General features: G+C 48.3%; 1 protein-coding gene across 7 annotated transcripts in view; it reads right to left on the bottom strand.

Moving 5' to 3' along the window:
- Positions 1 to 16,035, bottom strand: part of DOCK11 (dedicator of cytokinesis 11) — a 130,106-nt gene that overhangs the window by 89,513 nt on the left and 24,558 nt on the right. For 6 of the 7 annotated variants that reach the window (XM_053273842.1, XM_053273841.1, XM_053273840.1 and 3 more), the window contains exons 2-11: positions 15,206 to 15,322; positions 12,535 to 12,624; positions 11,191 to 11,273; positions 10,392 to 10,461; positions 9,733 to 9,828; positions 5,241 to 5,375; positions 4,576 to 4,753; positions 3,486 to 3,565; positions 2,213 to 2,296; positions 91 to 231 (exon numbers count right to left, since the gene is read on the bottom strand). In XM_053273842.1, the coding sequence (XP_053129817.1) occupies positions 91 to 231; positions 2,213 to 2,296; positions 3,486 to 3,565; positions 4,576 to 4,753; positions 5,241 to 5,375; positions 9,733 to 9,828; positions 10,392 to 10,461; positions 11,191 to 11,273; positions 12,535 to 12,624; positions 15,206 to 15,322 (1,074 nt within the window). The other variant, XM_053273843.1, reaches the window with a different exon arrangement.

Below are 16,035 nucleotides of genomic sequence, written 5' to 3'. Positions count from 1 at the left end.
GGGCCGTTCCAGCGAGAGATTTTTGATTTGTACAGGTTCTCCGGCCACATCAAAACCACCCAGTGTCTTGGGCAGCCATACTGTACGCACGTTTGTAGGGGGGCCTTCGGGCTGGTCGCTGAGATTGGCAAGGATGTTGAAGGACAAGGTGTGGCAATTAATCAGGAAGCGCTGGCTGCATTTCTCCTCGAAGGGCTTCACTTCTGGCTCTATGCCCGAGAAATCCAGCCTCTACCAAAGAAAGCATATTGCTTTAAAACATGCAAGCAAAAGCGGAAACAAATACAAGGGGACTTTCGCTCCCAGCTTCTTAAAAATGTGAGATTAGGGAAACCATTGTGTTGCCAACATCTTTTGCAAGAGAGAGAGAGCTGGAGACTTAATGGAGCCAGTGTGGTGTAGTGGTTAGAGTGCTGGATTATGACCTGGGAAACCAGAGTTCAAATCCCTGTTCAGCCACAAAACTCACTGGGTAACTCCGGGCCAGTTACTTATCTCGCAGCCTAACCTACCTCACAGGGTTGTTGTGAGGATAAACATAACCACATACACCACTCTGGGCTCCTCAGGGAAACTGCTGGGAACAAATGTAACAAAATAAAATTTAAAAATATCTGATTATTTAGAGGCTAGCAAAATGCAGGCATATGAAGCTACCCTCTCTTAGGTCAAGACTGTCAATCTAGCCTAGTACTGCTGACTTGAACAGACAGAAGTTTCCCAGAGAGGTCTTTAGCAGGCCTGACACTGGGGTCCTTTAACTAGAGATGGTGTCAGGGATCAAACTTCGGACTTTCTGCACCCGCTCATCAGTCTTTAAGGCTGCCTTGTTTTTCCACCAGATACACTTACTTGCAATATTTGCATACAGGATAGGAAGCTGCCATATACTGAGTCAGACCATTGGTCCATCTAGCTTAGTATTGTCTTCACAGACTGGCAGCAGCTTCTCCAAGGTTGCAGGCAGGAGTCTCTCTCAGCCCTGTCTTGGAGAACCTAGGGAGGGAACCTGGAACATGCAGATGCTCTTCCCCAAGCATCTTTGCACTCTAAGGGGAATATCTTACAGTGCTCTCATGGCTCCCATTCAAATGTAAACCAGGGTAGACCTTGCTTAGCAAAGGGGACAATTTATGCTTGCAACCACAAGACTAGCTCTCCTCACATTTAAGCTCCCTTCAGCCATAAATGTTTCTAAAGCTATTTCCAAATTTAAAAAAACCTTGAGAAATTATTAATACATTCTGCCAATTCCTGGAGAATGCGGCAGAGATCTGCGCTGAGGAGGCAGTCTACACAGATTTGCAATCTCAGAAATGGAAGATGTCTTTGCAGGTTTTGGTTTTGGTTTTTCAGCAAGGGATTCTTCTCTTCTCTTCCTTTGGCACTAAGCCACCAGGCCAAAGAGGGAAATTCCAACATATGCCAAAATTCATGGGGCTTTCTACTCACGGGGACCATTTCTTTGGGTTTAATAGAAGAGGATTTCTTTTTTCTTCTCCAAATGGACAGGAAGATTTGTTTTTGGGCACAATGGCAGCAGACTCCAAGTTAGAAGAAGGTCAGTCTGCTGCAAAACCAGGTATTGGGACGGGGTAGATGAGGCACCTGACATAATTAATCTGAAGTGGGAGGATTAGGAAAGTATTTGTATGGCTATATAGCCCACCCTATCCCTAGAGCTTAGCACAGGTAACATTTTCTTTCTTTAACTAATTTAAATGGTGGAAAAGAATTGACGGAGGGTATCACAGATTTCCTGGGCTAGACAGGTGGGTAGCGTGTCTTGTAACAGGGAGCCGGGAGTTTGTGGTATTTACTGGAGAAGGGGGGGGTGAATAAAGCCAGTGTGGTGTAGTGGTTAGAGTGTTGGACTAGGACCGGGGAGACCTAGGTTCAAATCCCCACTCAGCCTTGAAACTCACTGGGTGACTCTGGACCAGTCACGTATTTCTCAGCCTAACCTACCTCACAGGGTTGTTGTGAGGAGGAACACAGCCATGTACACTGTTCTGGGCTCCTTGGAGGAAGAGCGGGATATAAATGTGAAACAAACAAACAAACATGCCATTATTGAGTTAAAAAACACCAAGCAAAGTAACTTTAGGTGTGTGTGTGTGTGTGTGTGTGTGTGTGAATATGAGAGAGAGAGAGAGAGAGAGAGAACGAACGTGCGCATAAGTGCTGCAGTTGCTTGTATTGCAGAAATTACCTGGACTTCTGAGTCGAAAGAGAAGAGATTTTGTCTGCCATCATTTCTGCTGAGCTTGTTCAATTGCTCAGTTTCTCTACCGTACTGAAACCGGGAAGGGGGGGTGGAGAGAGAAAAGACACACACCCGTGTAAGTCAGAGGAAGGGCTTATCTGAAAATAATGATAATAAACTCAGATGTGTGGGGATGAAAAGCCAGTGGAATCGCAAAGGGCCCAACTCTATGCTGTCTTGCGCATGCAGTTAAGCACTGTGCACAGAGTTATGGGTTTTGCTTTGGTTGAACAGCAGCTACGGGGGGCGGGAAGAGGGCTGATCCAGAATCAGAGCATGTGGGAAGGGGGGCTTGAATCCTTTATCCCCCCCCCCCCACAACCATCCTAATCCAAATTGCCTCTCCTCTGCTAGAGCATTTTCCTTATGAGGCAAGGCTACAACATCTGGGGCTTTTTAGTTTAGAAAAAAGACGACTGAGGGGAGACATGATAAGAAGTCTAATAAAGTGATGCACGGTGTGGACGGAGAAATTTTTCTCCACCTCTCAGAACACCAGAGCCAGGGGCCATTCCATGAAATGGATTTGCCAGGAAACCGAGGACTGACCCAAGGAAGTACTTTTTCACACAGCAGCACATCATTAATCTATGGAATTCTCTGCCACAAGATAGGGGGACGGCCACCAGCTTGGATGGCTTTAAGCAGGGCTTAGACAAATTCACGGGGGACAGGTCTACCAGTGGGGACGAGTCCTGACGGCTATAGGTGATCTCCAGGCTGAGAGGCAGGAGGCCTCTGAATCCCAGTTGCAGGGGAGCAACAGCGGAAGAGAGGGCAGGCCCTCAGCTTTTGCCTGTGGGCTCCCCAGAGGCATCAGGTGGACCACTGTGAGAAACAGGATGCTGGACTAGATGGGCCTTCTTGGGCCTGATCCAGCAGGGCTGTTCTTCTGTTCATGGCTCCTATTGCCGGAAAGAATCCAAGCAGGCTTGAGCCAAGTGTGTGCTTCAAAGAAGGTGAAATAACAAATAACAAATTTGTTTGTTATTTCTCTTTGTAAACCACCCAGAGCCATTTTTGGAAGGGCGGTATAGAAATTGAATTAATAATTAATAATTAATAATTAATGATGATAATGATGATGATGATGATGATGATGATGATGATGTGCAGAGGGGGCTGAATTGGGCTCCCAGAAGGGGGCTTCCAGCACGCAGAGATCTGCAGCTGGCCGGCTCGGTCCACTGCCCCTCCTCGCGCTCTGCGGCAGGGCTACCTTCATCAGCTCCGGATGCATGCTCCGCTCCAGGCTCTCCAGGATGTTCTCCGCCTTCCCTTGGCTGCTCGAGTCGTCATCTGTGAAGTCACGGAAAGCAGATGTTGCCAATGGGGCACTGTGCGGAGGGGCCTGGCTCGGCCCATCAGGCTGCGCCTCGTCCCGAGGGGCTCCCTCCCCAGGACGACGCCAGGGAGTTGGGCAGGTCTGCCTGGCGGGGGGCCAAGGGGCTGGCTTCGGAGCCCAGAGTGGGGCCGGGGGCCAAGCACGTCGCTCGCGCTGCAGAGGCTCCCCCTTTGGCAGAACGATCCGCTGCATGCCGAATCGATCTGTATGCAGAGAGGCTTCCAAGTGCAGAAGCAAACCGGAGAAGTGCACGGAAAGCAACACTTAAGGCAGGCCTGCTCAACTTCAGCCCTCCTGCAGATATTGGCCGACAACTCCCACAATCCCTGGCTATTACATAGGAACTTAGGAAGCTGCCATATACTGAGTCAGACCATTGGTCTATCTAGCTCAGGATTGTCTTCACAGACTGGCAGCGGCTTCTCCAAGGTTGCAGGCAGGAGTCTCTCTCAGCCCTATCAGGGAGGGAACTTGGGACCTTCTGCTCTTCCCAGAGTGGCTCCATCCCTCTAGTTCTGTATCGCCTGCACTGACTGGCAGCAGCTTCTCCAAGGATTCAGGCAGGAGTCTTTCCCACCCTACCTGGAGATGCTGCCAAGGACTCAACCTGGGACTTTCTCTCTCTCTCTCTCTCTCTCTCTCTCTCTCTATATATATATATATATATATCCCACTCTTCCTCCAAGGAACTCAGAGCGGTGTGCTACATACTTCAGTTTCTCCTCACAACAACCCTGTGAAGTAGGTTAGGCTGAGAGAGAAGTGACTGGCCCAGAGTCATCCAGCTAGTAACATGGCTGAATGGGGATTTGAACTCGGGTCTCCCCGGTTCTAGTTCAGCACTCTAACCACTACACCACGCTGGCAATGAGGGAGGGCAGTCGCTTTCGTGTTCAGCTTGGGGACTTCCTGAAAGCTTCCGGTGGGCCTTGGCTAGAAGCCGGGTGCTGGGCTTGGGACTGACCTGGCATGGATTCGACCACTTCCTTCTTCTCTTGCACGAGGCTCTCCGCGTTGATCTGAATGATCTTCCTCAGGGCCACCAGCCACTCCTCCATCTCCTGCTCGTTTTCAGCCGCCAGGTAGTGGCTGTACTTATCCAGCATCTTGAGCTCAAAGGCATACCGACGCATCTTGGGGCACTGCGGGAAGAGATGCAAACGCCACGGGATCGGACCATAGGCAGCTGCCATATACTGAGTCAGACCCTTGGTCTATCTAGCTCAGTATTGTCTACACAGACTGGCAGCGGCTTCTCCAAGGTTGCAGGCAGGAATCTCTCAGCCCTATCTTGGAGAAGCCGCCAGGGAGGGAACTGGGACTCTTCTGCTCTTACTAGAGCGGCTCCATCCCCTGAGGGAAATATCTTACAGGGCTCACACTTCTAATCCCCCATTCATATACAACCAGAGTGGACCCTGCTTAGCTAAGGGGACAAGTCATGCTTGCTGCCACAAGGCCAGCTCTCCTCCCTAGAGGGATGAAGTGCTCGCCTCCCCCCCACTTCAAACTTCGCTATGCGTTCTCACTGAACCATCAAACCTCGCGGGGGCTGTACCACTTCATTTGGGCTTCGTCCCAACCAGCCAGGGAGGGGCCAAAGGAGGCACATCTTTGGCAAATGTCTACCTGGACAACATCGATGCACGAATCTAGGAAGATACAGCCTTTCGACTCCTTGGAGACTTTCTCATCCTTGTAGGAATTCAGGATGTAGGAGCCATCAGGGAGCTGTGTCAGGTAGAAATACCTCCTCTTGAACACCTGCCAGAAGAGAGACAAGCCATGATCTCACTGCATTGAAGGCCCAAGGCAATACAAACACACACACCCAAATCCTACAGCCAAGCAGTCATCTTCCTGAGTTTGGGTCCCCACCACCACCACCACATTTGAGCTATCAAGAGAGATACTTCTCCTGAGATCTTGGATTTCGTGCAACATCTTGAACAAGTATAAGGTTTTTCCACATGGGAAACAGACAATCTGTCATGCTTAGATCTGCTGTGCTATTTTATTGATTTATTTTATTTATTGTTCTATTTCTATCTCGCTTTTCATTAAAACAACCCCAACGCAGTTTACCATATAATTAAAACAATGCACAATTAAAATACAAAAAGTACAGATATCAAATATAAATATAAAAATAATATCTATTTAAAAGTTTAAACACCTATATAAAACAGTAACACACAAAACACAAAGCAGCGGCAGTTAAAACGGCACTCTCTTAGAAAAGCCTGGGTGAAGAGCCACATTTTTACTTGTTTTCTAAAAACTGTGATGGATGCTGAGGAGTGGATACCATTCTGGAGCGTCCCCAATTTTGCGTCCTCTGCTCTTGCTGCCCCAACAACTGGCATTCAGAAGTAGACTGCTTCTGTATATGGATGCTCCGCATAGTTTTCATGACTAGTAATCATTGACAGCCTTCTCTTCCTCCTCCATGAATTTGTCTAATCCCCCTTTAAAGTCATCACATCCAGTGGCACTGAGTTTCACAAACTAATTATTCCATGCATTAAATATTAATGGTCTACCCTGAATCTCCTGACAATTTCACTGGTTGACCCCAAGTCCTAGTTTTATGAAGGGGGAAACCCTCCCACCTTCACTTTATCCACAACATTATATAAATCTCTGCCATGTCTCCCTGTTCTGCAGTCACATTTCCCCTAAACTAAAATGCCCCAAGCATTTTAGCCTCTGCTGGTATGCAAGGTACTCCAACCCCCTCATGATTTGGCTGGATCTTTTGTGCACCTTTTCCAACTCTGTGAGTTACCAGCACCCACAAATATACACGTTGAATACTGCCTCTGTTCACAGCATTCATGTTTACCAAGGTAACATGAATTACCCAGAAGTAGTGATATTATGATTTCTGAGTTGCCATTGAAAAGGCACCCTAACAGGAACAGGGAGTTGTCTGTTTTCTAAGGGCTGTTGTGGCCACTGGGAGGAGAACTGCTCTTGTGATAGCAAGCATGGATTGTTCCCTTTGCTAAGCAAGGTCTGCCCTGGTTTGCATTTGAATGGGAGACTACATGAGTGAGCACTGTAAGATATCCCCTTTGGCAGGGCTGCTCAACTTGGGCCCTCCTGCAGATGTTGGCCTACAACTCCCATAATCCCTGGCTATTTGACACTGTGGCTGGGGATTATGGGGCAGCTCTGGGAAGAGCTCCTGCTTGCTTGCATGCAGAAGGTTCCAAGTTCCCTCCCTGGCAGCATCTCCAAGGTAGGGCTGAGAGAGATTCCTGCCTGCAACCTTGGGGAAGCCGCTGCCAGTCTGTGTAGACAATACTGAGCTAGATGGACCAAGGGTCGGACTCAGTAGAAGGCAGCTTCCTATTTTCTTAACTATGAACAGAACCGAAGTTTTAGAAAAGGGCTGAGAGAGACTCCTGCCTGCAACCTGGAAGAAGCCGCTGCCTCTCTGTGTAGCCAACACTGAGCTATCAGGCCTGCTCAATTTAGGCCCCCCAGCTGTTTTGGGACTACAACTCCCATAATCCCTAGCCACAGAGGCCAATAGCCAGGGATTATGGGAGTTGTAGGCCAACATCTGCAGGAGGGCTGAAGTTGAGCAGCCCTGATGGACCAAGGGCCTGACTAATTATTTAGAGAGTTTCCTAGGTTCCCATGATCTGTCCATTTCCAGGACAGAAGAAACTGTGTGGAATTGTGCATAGCACGGAGATGAAGCAGGTAAAACTGGAGGAAGAGACTGTGCCAAACTCCGAGGCTTCTGCCAGTAGCCAAATTTTCTGTTGCTTTTGCTGACAGCTGCAAGTGGCTGGATTGATCGAAAGCAAACTAGCAATCTGAGCAGCACTGCGGGAAAGTGCGTACTGCCGCTGTGGAGGTCAATGATCACACGCTCCGCTTGCAAAGGTTGCGACGGCTCTCTGTTGGGTTCCAACCAGTTTTGAGGGCCAGTTTGCATGTTACACAGTTAACGAGTGAAAGCCTGGAGCTACGGCCTTGGAACCTTCTCCATGCAAAGCGGGTGCCCTTCCACTAGGCTATAATCTCTCCTAGATGGGCTACCAGACTGATTTCCAATGCAAGGTATTATACTGGCAAAGTCGTGCCCGTAGAGTTAAGAAGAGGAGTGTTTTCAACATTCCACCGTTATAAGCCCTGAACAATCTATTGTGTGTAAAGTTAAAAGGATCCACCCAAGCCCCCTGAAATTCTGCACACATCACCTAAGGGAGAAGACACACCACTCCTCTGAATTTGGTGCAAATCCATTGCAAAATGGCTGAGACACAGCAGTTTACGATTTTAACGGAAACGTAAACCTCTAAAAAGAAGTTTCAAAGTGTTGGCAACGGTTTTGCACCACAGATCGTATATATTTTAAAGTGTTTGATGTCTTTTTAGTGTCCCCCCCAAAAAAATTCAGGTCCATATGGGGCTCGTGCCTTTTGCTGGTTGCAGGAGGGCCGAAGAACACCAATCTAGTGATTTCTTGAGTAATTACTGTTTGAAATCCCCATTACAGAAAAAATCACTACGGGGATGTTAGCTAAGAGCATAGCTGAGTCTGCTCACTGAGAATTCTGAAGCCAAAGTTGGGAGAGGCAAGTCCTGGCAATTTCTAGCAAGTGACTTCTGGTTCTTCTGAACATAGGTGCCTGATAAGGACAGACCATGAGCACTCCAGCACTCGTACAGGTAAACAACCATTCTTCCCCCTCCCTTTCCTTTCAGGGGCATTTGTTTTCTCCTTCTGCCCCCTTTCTCTCACCCCTACCCCTACTTTGCCCCTCAGCAAAGTTTGGAATAAATTACTAGGAAGTAAGTCCACTGATTCCACTGGAGCTTACTTCTGAGTAAACACACAAAGGTATCAGGACCAGCAGAGATCCTAGGCAATGTGGGTTCTCTTTTTCCCTTTCCTCACGGCCCCTCAGCAAAGCATCGAAGGGGACCCCATTTATTTCTCTGGGGCTTACTTCTGAGTAAAAATGTGTAGAGTTGGGACCAAGGGCTCCATGCCAGGAAGTTCTGAAGGAGGAACCTGAAAGAAAGCCTAAAGGCCATTCCCTCCTAGCCCCAAGAAACCAACATTCTGGTGTAGACTCCCTCTTGAACATGGAGGTTCTACCTCAGAGCCAAACTGCCAGTGAATATGGAAGCTTCACTTGGCCATACTTAAGCAGAACTCCATGTTCAAGGGCAGTCTGCACCACAACAATAGACTGTTGGCTCTGTGTGGGAATGGTTTCTGGGATTTCCTTGCTGTACCTCTTTGGAGTTTTTGGGAAGCATGCAGCTGAACGCTGTGAGAAAGAGGATGTTGGGCTGGAATGCACATGCCTCTTCCAGTAGCATTTTGATAACAACCTGCAATTCTGTGTGCACACCTAGAAGGAAGTTAACTCCATTAAAGTCGGTGGGACTGGCTTCCATATAACGAGGGAATGGTTAAACAATCCCTGAAAAGTGGTCATAATGGCAAGTGTGGATGCATGGAGCCTCATTTCTAGCCATCCTCATATACCAGACTTTATCATATACAATGACTTGACAGCTTATATGGCATGGAAGTTAAAATGTAAAGCATCGTAACGCTCTTCTTAAACCAAAGGTTTCTGGATTACTTACAGAATGTTCGCCACAGAGATGCAAAGATAGAGAGCACTCTCCACAACCACAGAGAATCATGGCCAATAGCTGCACTTTAATGCCAATATTCAGGCAATCTAGTCTTTTTCTGTCTCTATGTCCTAGGACAGGGTTCCCAGCCTTAGGTCCTCAGGGTACACTACAACTCCCATGATCCCCAGCCACAGTTACTAAACCCATGAGCAGAGGCTTGGGTCCCCAAATGTTGCTGAACTACAACTCCCACCATTCCCAGCCATAAGGGCCAGGATGATGGGAATTATAGTCCAACATCATCTGGGGACCCAATCTTGTGAACTCCGGTCCTAGAAGGAACTTCAGCAGACCCCAAATCCAGGACCACCAATCCCTCCCAACAGCGACCAAAAACATCCCTCAGACACCTAGAACTGGATTAGACTGTTGCCCTTTGAACTCGCTTCCCTGGAAAAATGTAATTAAGGCTCTTGGATAGACGCACTCCCAACCCAACGCTCACCTTCATGGTCACCGTGATAGTACTGTTGACGTTGGCCTTGTACAGCCAGCCTTGCTTGATCATTCCGCCCTTCTGGGAGCACAGAGACGAAGAATCCTAGCGGATTAAGCCCAAGTTATTCCAAGTATCACGAAACACAGATCTCCGTCTTAGCTCAAGGATGTCTTAACACTTCTACACTCCACCCTGAGTACTTTTAATGGGGGACATTCCTTCCTTCCTTTTGTTACCGAAAGAGGACAATCCTTCTTGTCCTCCAAGGCAGGGATCCTCAACGTTGGGCCCCCAGATGTTATTGGACTTCAACTCCCATAATCCCCAATCAAAGGCCACTGGGGCTTGGGATTATGGGAGTTGAAGTCCACTAACATCTGGGGGCCCAACGTTGAGGATCCCTGCTCCAAGGGACAGAACCGCCAAGCTCAAGTCTTAAGCCTGCCCCTCCCACCAGCTGTTTTTTGGACTACAACTCCCATAATCCCCAGCAGAATCATGTAAAGCTCTAAAAGCCGACAAGACTTAAACATAATACTTAAGAAAAACAACAACACCCCAAACCCCAAGAATTCTGTTTGAGAGAGATCTCCTTCGCTCCCTCTCTTTGGTGCATACCTTGATGATCCTGATGAAAAGTCTATCTTTTATCTTTTTCTTCTTACCTCGTCTTTGTCAAAGTCTTCGTCAATTTCAAATGTGTGGTTTGGAATCTTGTCCGGCCTGAAGGATTTGCTGAGGGCACACAAACCAAACAAATACATGTTTAAAAAGAAAACACAACCAAAAGACCTTGGCAACATTTTGCATCAATTCAATTATTGTGCTCTCAAGTGGGAGAGAGAAAGGAAACAAGGCAGTTGCATGTCCAATTTTCTTTGGAAAAGAAGCAGAGTAGTTTTAGGTACATAGGAACAGAGAAAGCTGCCATATACTGAGTCAGACCCTTGGCCTATCTAGCTCAGTCTGGCCATGGCTTCTCCAAGGTTGCAGGAAGGAATCTCTCTCAGCCCTATCTTGGAGATGCTGCCAGGGAGGGAACAGCCAGGGTGGTTATCTTTGTAAGTTGATTCGTTGTGGGTGAACCCAGTTACGGGGCTTTTTCTGTTTTCAGGGACCTCCTACAGCCCATGAACCAAGGTCTAGAACAACCCACAGACACAAGTCATTTTAGTTACTGCAGACCACAGATCTGCATGCAGGACTCTTAAACTGGACACAGACCTGATCAAAGGCAACCAGATAATGCTCCTATTTCACAGGTGAGGAACACTGAGGCTAAGTGGTTAACACAATGGCAGCCAGGACAGAGACTGGTGGTTTTTTTTAAAAGAAAAATTGCCATGATTAACACTCCTGGGAGTAAGAACCCTTGGTGATCTGCTGCAAACCACCCAGATGATTTACAGCTGCTAAAAGATCTACCTTCAGCATGCTTTTCCCACGCCCCAGAGAAGCACTTACCACGGCAGCATTCGGAAATCCCCGGAGTACTCCTCATATTTGAAGCTCACAACATGCCAGTCTGAGCTGTAGGTTTTGATGCACTGTAAAGGAAATTAAACACCACTCCGTTCAACATGGTCTGGGCCAGAAGCAAGCAGGGCTGGAGGAGGGAATCAATCCTCCATATCCTAGGACAGGGTTTCCTAACCTTGGGCCTCCAGAGGTTGATGGACTACGACTCCCATCACCCCCAGCAACGTCCATCGTGGCTGGGGATGATGGGAGTTGTAGTCCATCAACATCTGGGGGCCCAAGGTTAAGGAACCCTGTCGTAGGAAGCTGCCTTGTACGGAGTCAGGCCCTGGAGATACCTGGGATTGAACCGGGGACTTTCTGTCGGCCAAGCAGATGAGCACATGAAGCTGCCTCCGAGTCAGACCCTTGGTCTACCTAAGTCAGTAGTGCCTACACTGACTGGCAGCAGCTCCACAGGGTTCAAACAAGGGAGCTTCCCAGGCTCAGCTGGAGATGCTGCCAGGGATTGAATCTGGGACCTTGGGCATGCCTCCGCAAGGCGGACACTCTGCTATGGCCCTTCCCCAAGGGGTGTGTGTGTGTGTGTGTGTGTGTGTGTGTGTGTGTGTCCCAGAGCCCTGATCCCAGGCAACTCTGGTGTGCGGGCAGAGCAAACAGAGGCATTAGCCCTGCTGGAGAAAGCTTCCCCTCTCTCTCTCTCTCTCTAAAGCAGGGGTGGCCAATCTGAGCTGTTGTTGGACTACAAAACCCATCACCCTGGCGGCAATTTACTGAGCCCTGATCTAAACGGAAAGGAATATGTGAGGAGATATCTGGGGTAGAAAAGGGGGGAGCCGTGGATCGGGGCAGGGTATTCTGCCCCAGGTCTTGGACTTGGCCGAGTTCTCGCTAGACTTAACAGACAGCTGGCCAGGGATGAGGGGCCAGTGGACGAAGGGAGCTCACAAGGAGAGGAGCTCTGTGACTCGGGTGAGGCTCAGGACGGGGGCGCTTTGTGGGGCTTGTGAAAGCAAGAAGCTCTTGCTGCTGCAAGGCGCCCTGCTCCCCAAAACAGAGCCTCTGAGGCCAGCCCGGACCTGACACCGGGAAGCTGGCCAGGGATGCTTCAGGGCTCGACAGAAGAAAAACACCCACGTATGTGGACACCACAGAGCAAGGCTGCAACAACCTCGGCCACTGAGCGGCAACTCGATGTACTACAACTGCCATCATCCCCTGCTACAGTGGCCAATAATCAGGGACGACAGGCGCTGTAGTCCCACAACAGCTGGAGGGCCAAAGCTGGACAGCTGGGCAATTGCAAAGCATCACAGCTGCGGCCCTCACCTCTTGAACAAAGAGAGACTGTGCCCTTTTCAGGGCATCTTCTGGCACCGTGGACTGAACCGTCCTCCGCTGACGCCCGATCACCGACACCTAGAAAGGGAGAAAAAGCAGGCAGAGGTGACGGAAAGGCTTTCGCGCCCTCAGGTGAGTCGAGTATGAGTGACTTTGCTTCTCCAGAGCTTTAGAAACCAAAGGAGACGTTTCACTTTGGACTCTGGAAAGAGAGAAGCCCGATTCAGACATTCTGCTGTACGTGTTTATAGGTGTCCTTGTACACTCGTATGCAAATTGGTGTGAACGACTGTACCTGTGTTCATTTTTAAAGTAAACCTGCAGGGCACAGATTAGAAGTGTATTTCTGTACCTGCATTCAGCACAGCATGTGAATGACTGTACCCATGTACAGATCTGTATGTGTGTACCCTGCACACTCGTCATACAAATGCTGAACGTAACATGTGAATGGGTCTATATATAGAGGGAGAGAGTTCTGAACAAGCTCCTTTTAAACTCAGCGGGACTGGCTTCTGAGTAAACGTGCACAGGATTAGCTGGTATCTCTGTAATCTTTTCCCCAAAACAACAACACGGCTATCTTTTTGGAAAAGAGCAGTTCGTCAAAAGTTAAGTTTATATGGCCAGTCTTTATTAAGAATGGGATACGCCCAAGCTAAAGCAGCAGTGTCTCTCTGACATGGACACACAAACAGAACAACCCTGGATTCCCCAGGGATGTCTTTCTTGGAAGCCAGCCATTTCATCTCAAACCTGCTAGATAGTTATCTCAAATCTCAGTTCCCAAATATTGCAGGATGTTTACACTAGCCTGTTCTAATGTGTTAGTTACCTACTGCAGTGCTTGAAGGAAAGTTTAGGAAAATCCCAAACACCCAAAGACTCTCTGCCTTTGTGCACCAGTCGCAAATGAAACTACAGCAAATGTTTTACTGTTTTGTGATCTATACAGGGATTTTTGCCACCATTATATCTCCCCACTTTTAACCAACTTCCCAGGCCATTCTGATCTTCCATGTAATTTTTTTTACTATCTGACAAGAGACGAGATGAAATATCTCTAAACGTCACCAAATTTTGCTTGACTGCTAGTAAAATCTGGCAACAAACGTTAACTTCCGCACAATGAAAAAGGCATAGGTGGACATCATGAGATACAGTATTAATTGTGCTATTGTATGATGCTCAATTACTTTGTTTTTTCCAACTTGCATTGAGTATTTTCTGGTCTGTGACTGTATCAATAATGATTGATTGATTGATTGACAGACACAGCTATCTTTCTGTAAGGATCCTGTCTAGTTGCTAGTTCCACTGGGAAGCCTGCCCAGTTGGGAGATGATTCTTAACTCAGACAGAAGCTCTGTTCAGATATTATGTTGTACAAGGGTACGGTCTGAATACTCGCACATATGTTTATGTGAATGACTGTACCTGTGTTCATTTAAAAAGCAAACCTGGCTACAGGTCTCACAAATGCATGGCACAGATAAGAAGTTCATGGCTCTAGCTGCGTTGCATGTAATGTGTGAATAACTGTATCTGTGTACCCTATACTCTCGTGTATGAGTGTTCAGCATAATGTCTGAACAGGGCTTGCAGGCTAGGTGGCTGAAAGTTTTAAATGCATAGGGACATAGGAAGCTGCCATATACAGAGTCCGACCATAGGTCCATCTAGCTCAATATTGTCTACACAGACTGGCAGCAGCTTCTCCAAGGTTGCAGATCAGCCGTATCTTGGAGGTGCCAGGGAGGGAACTTGGAACCTTATGCACACAAGCATGCAGATGCTCTTCCATGGGCGCCCCCATCCCCTAAGGGAAATATCTTACCGTGCTTACATGTGTAGTCTCCCATTCAAATGCAAACCAGGGTGGACCTGATTAGCAAATGTATTATTTATGTATTATTGATTTTTCTGTGTAAACTGCTTTGAGAATTTTGTTGAAGAGCGGTATATAAATATTTGTAGTAGTAGCAGCAGCAGCAGCAAAGCGGACAATTCAAGCTTGCTACCACAAGTCCAGTTCTCCTCCCACGTGTCTACAAACAAATAAGTTATCTTATTCAAAGCAGCCCAAGCGACTGGTGTTTCCATTGGGAGAGACGGCAACTCCAGGCAACCCAGCTAAAGTTAATGAGGATTTGCAGGTACAAGCTGCAGGATTTTCCACTCTCCTGTGAGCAACTTTCTCACAACCCTCAGGATGCTCAACGGTTGCTGAGAGAATGGAGATCCGGCCGAAGGGGAGGAGTGAATGAATGGGCAGCCAATAGGCCTATAATGGCTTTGGAGCTCGGACAAACCAAGACAGAAGGCTGTGGAACTTCCATGCTTAGAGGCTGTCTACCTCAGAGTACCAGTTGCTGGGCTGCAACAGGGCGAGAGGGCTATTGCCTTCACGCCCTGCCCGTGGGCTTCCTCCAAGGACTGGGTTGACCAGTGGACTAGATGGTCCACCTTTGGCTGGGTTCCTCTTACATAGATAGGAATGGATCCTGCATGCTCAGAGGCAGTCTACCAGAGACACACGTCAAAGGAGGAGCAGTGCCTTTCTGATAGGCTGCAAGGCTGTGGGAGCTTTGCCTGACCCTCAAACATGAAACATATGGGGGCGGCCAATGTCGGACAAAGTGGCTAAAGAACAACTCACGGAGGCATCTTCCATGGGGAACATGAGCATATCCCGCAGCGGATCGCTGTAGATCTGGGCTTTCCTTTGGGCAATGACATTCTCGTAGTCCAAGGGCTCCACCACTTTAGTTCTTTCCTGGTGGGATAAAAAGACAAGAGAAGAAGGTCAAGGGGACATCCTAGGAAGCGGCCTTATGCCAAGTCAAACGACAACTCCCATCATTCCCAGCCACAATTGATGTTCAACGACCACTGGAGGGTCAAGTCTGTCCATCGCTGCTCTACACGGACTGGCGGCAGCTCTCCGAGATTTCAGCCAGGGGTCTTTCCCAGCTCTACCTGGAGATGCTGCCAGGGATTGAACCCGGGACCTTCTGCATGCAAAGCAGAGGCTCTCCCACTGAGCTGTAGCCCCCAACCCCAGCGGTGAAGAAATGTTGTCTCAGAGTTTACCAGCCAGACAAAAATATTTTACTTGTCAAGCAATGTTGGTACATTGCTCATCAGAACTCCACCCCACACTCGTCAGGCATCATTTTTTACTCGTCCCAGACTAGTAGACCAGTGGATTTCTGCAGCCCTGCCCCTCCTTATTAAAACTCTCTGTGAACTCCAGTCACAGATCCTGCGAAAAACCCAGAGGTTCCTGTTTGTATCACGTTCACTGGTACTGCTGAGATTGCTGATGGCAATGGCCAGCATCATGGGATATGGCTTCTTCCACCAACCCCAAGGGGCGTGGCTTGAAGCATCAATGATTGACACAAGGTCTCTCTGTTCCAATGCATTTAAGGCAAGGGTCTTCCAACTTAGGTCCCCAGCTGTGTTATACTGAGTCAGACAATTGGT

This window comes from Hemicordylus capensis, chromosome 11 (genome assembly GCF_027244095.1).
Source record: "Hemicordylus capensis ecotype Gifberg chromosome 11, rHemCap1.1.pri, whole genome shotgun sequence".
Classification (NCBI taxonomy): Eukaryota; Metazoa; Chordata; class Lepidosauria; order Squamata; family Cordylidae; genus Hemicordylus; species Hemicordylus capensis.
This window is presented reverse-complemented; position numbering and strand designations above follow the sequence as displayed.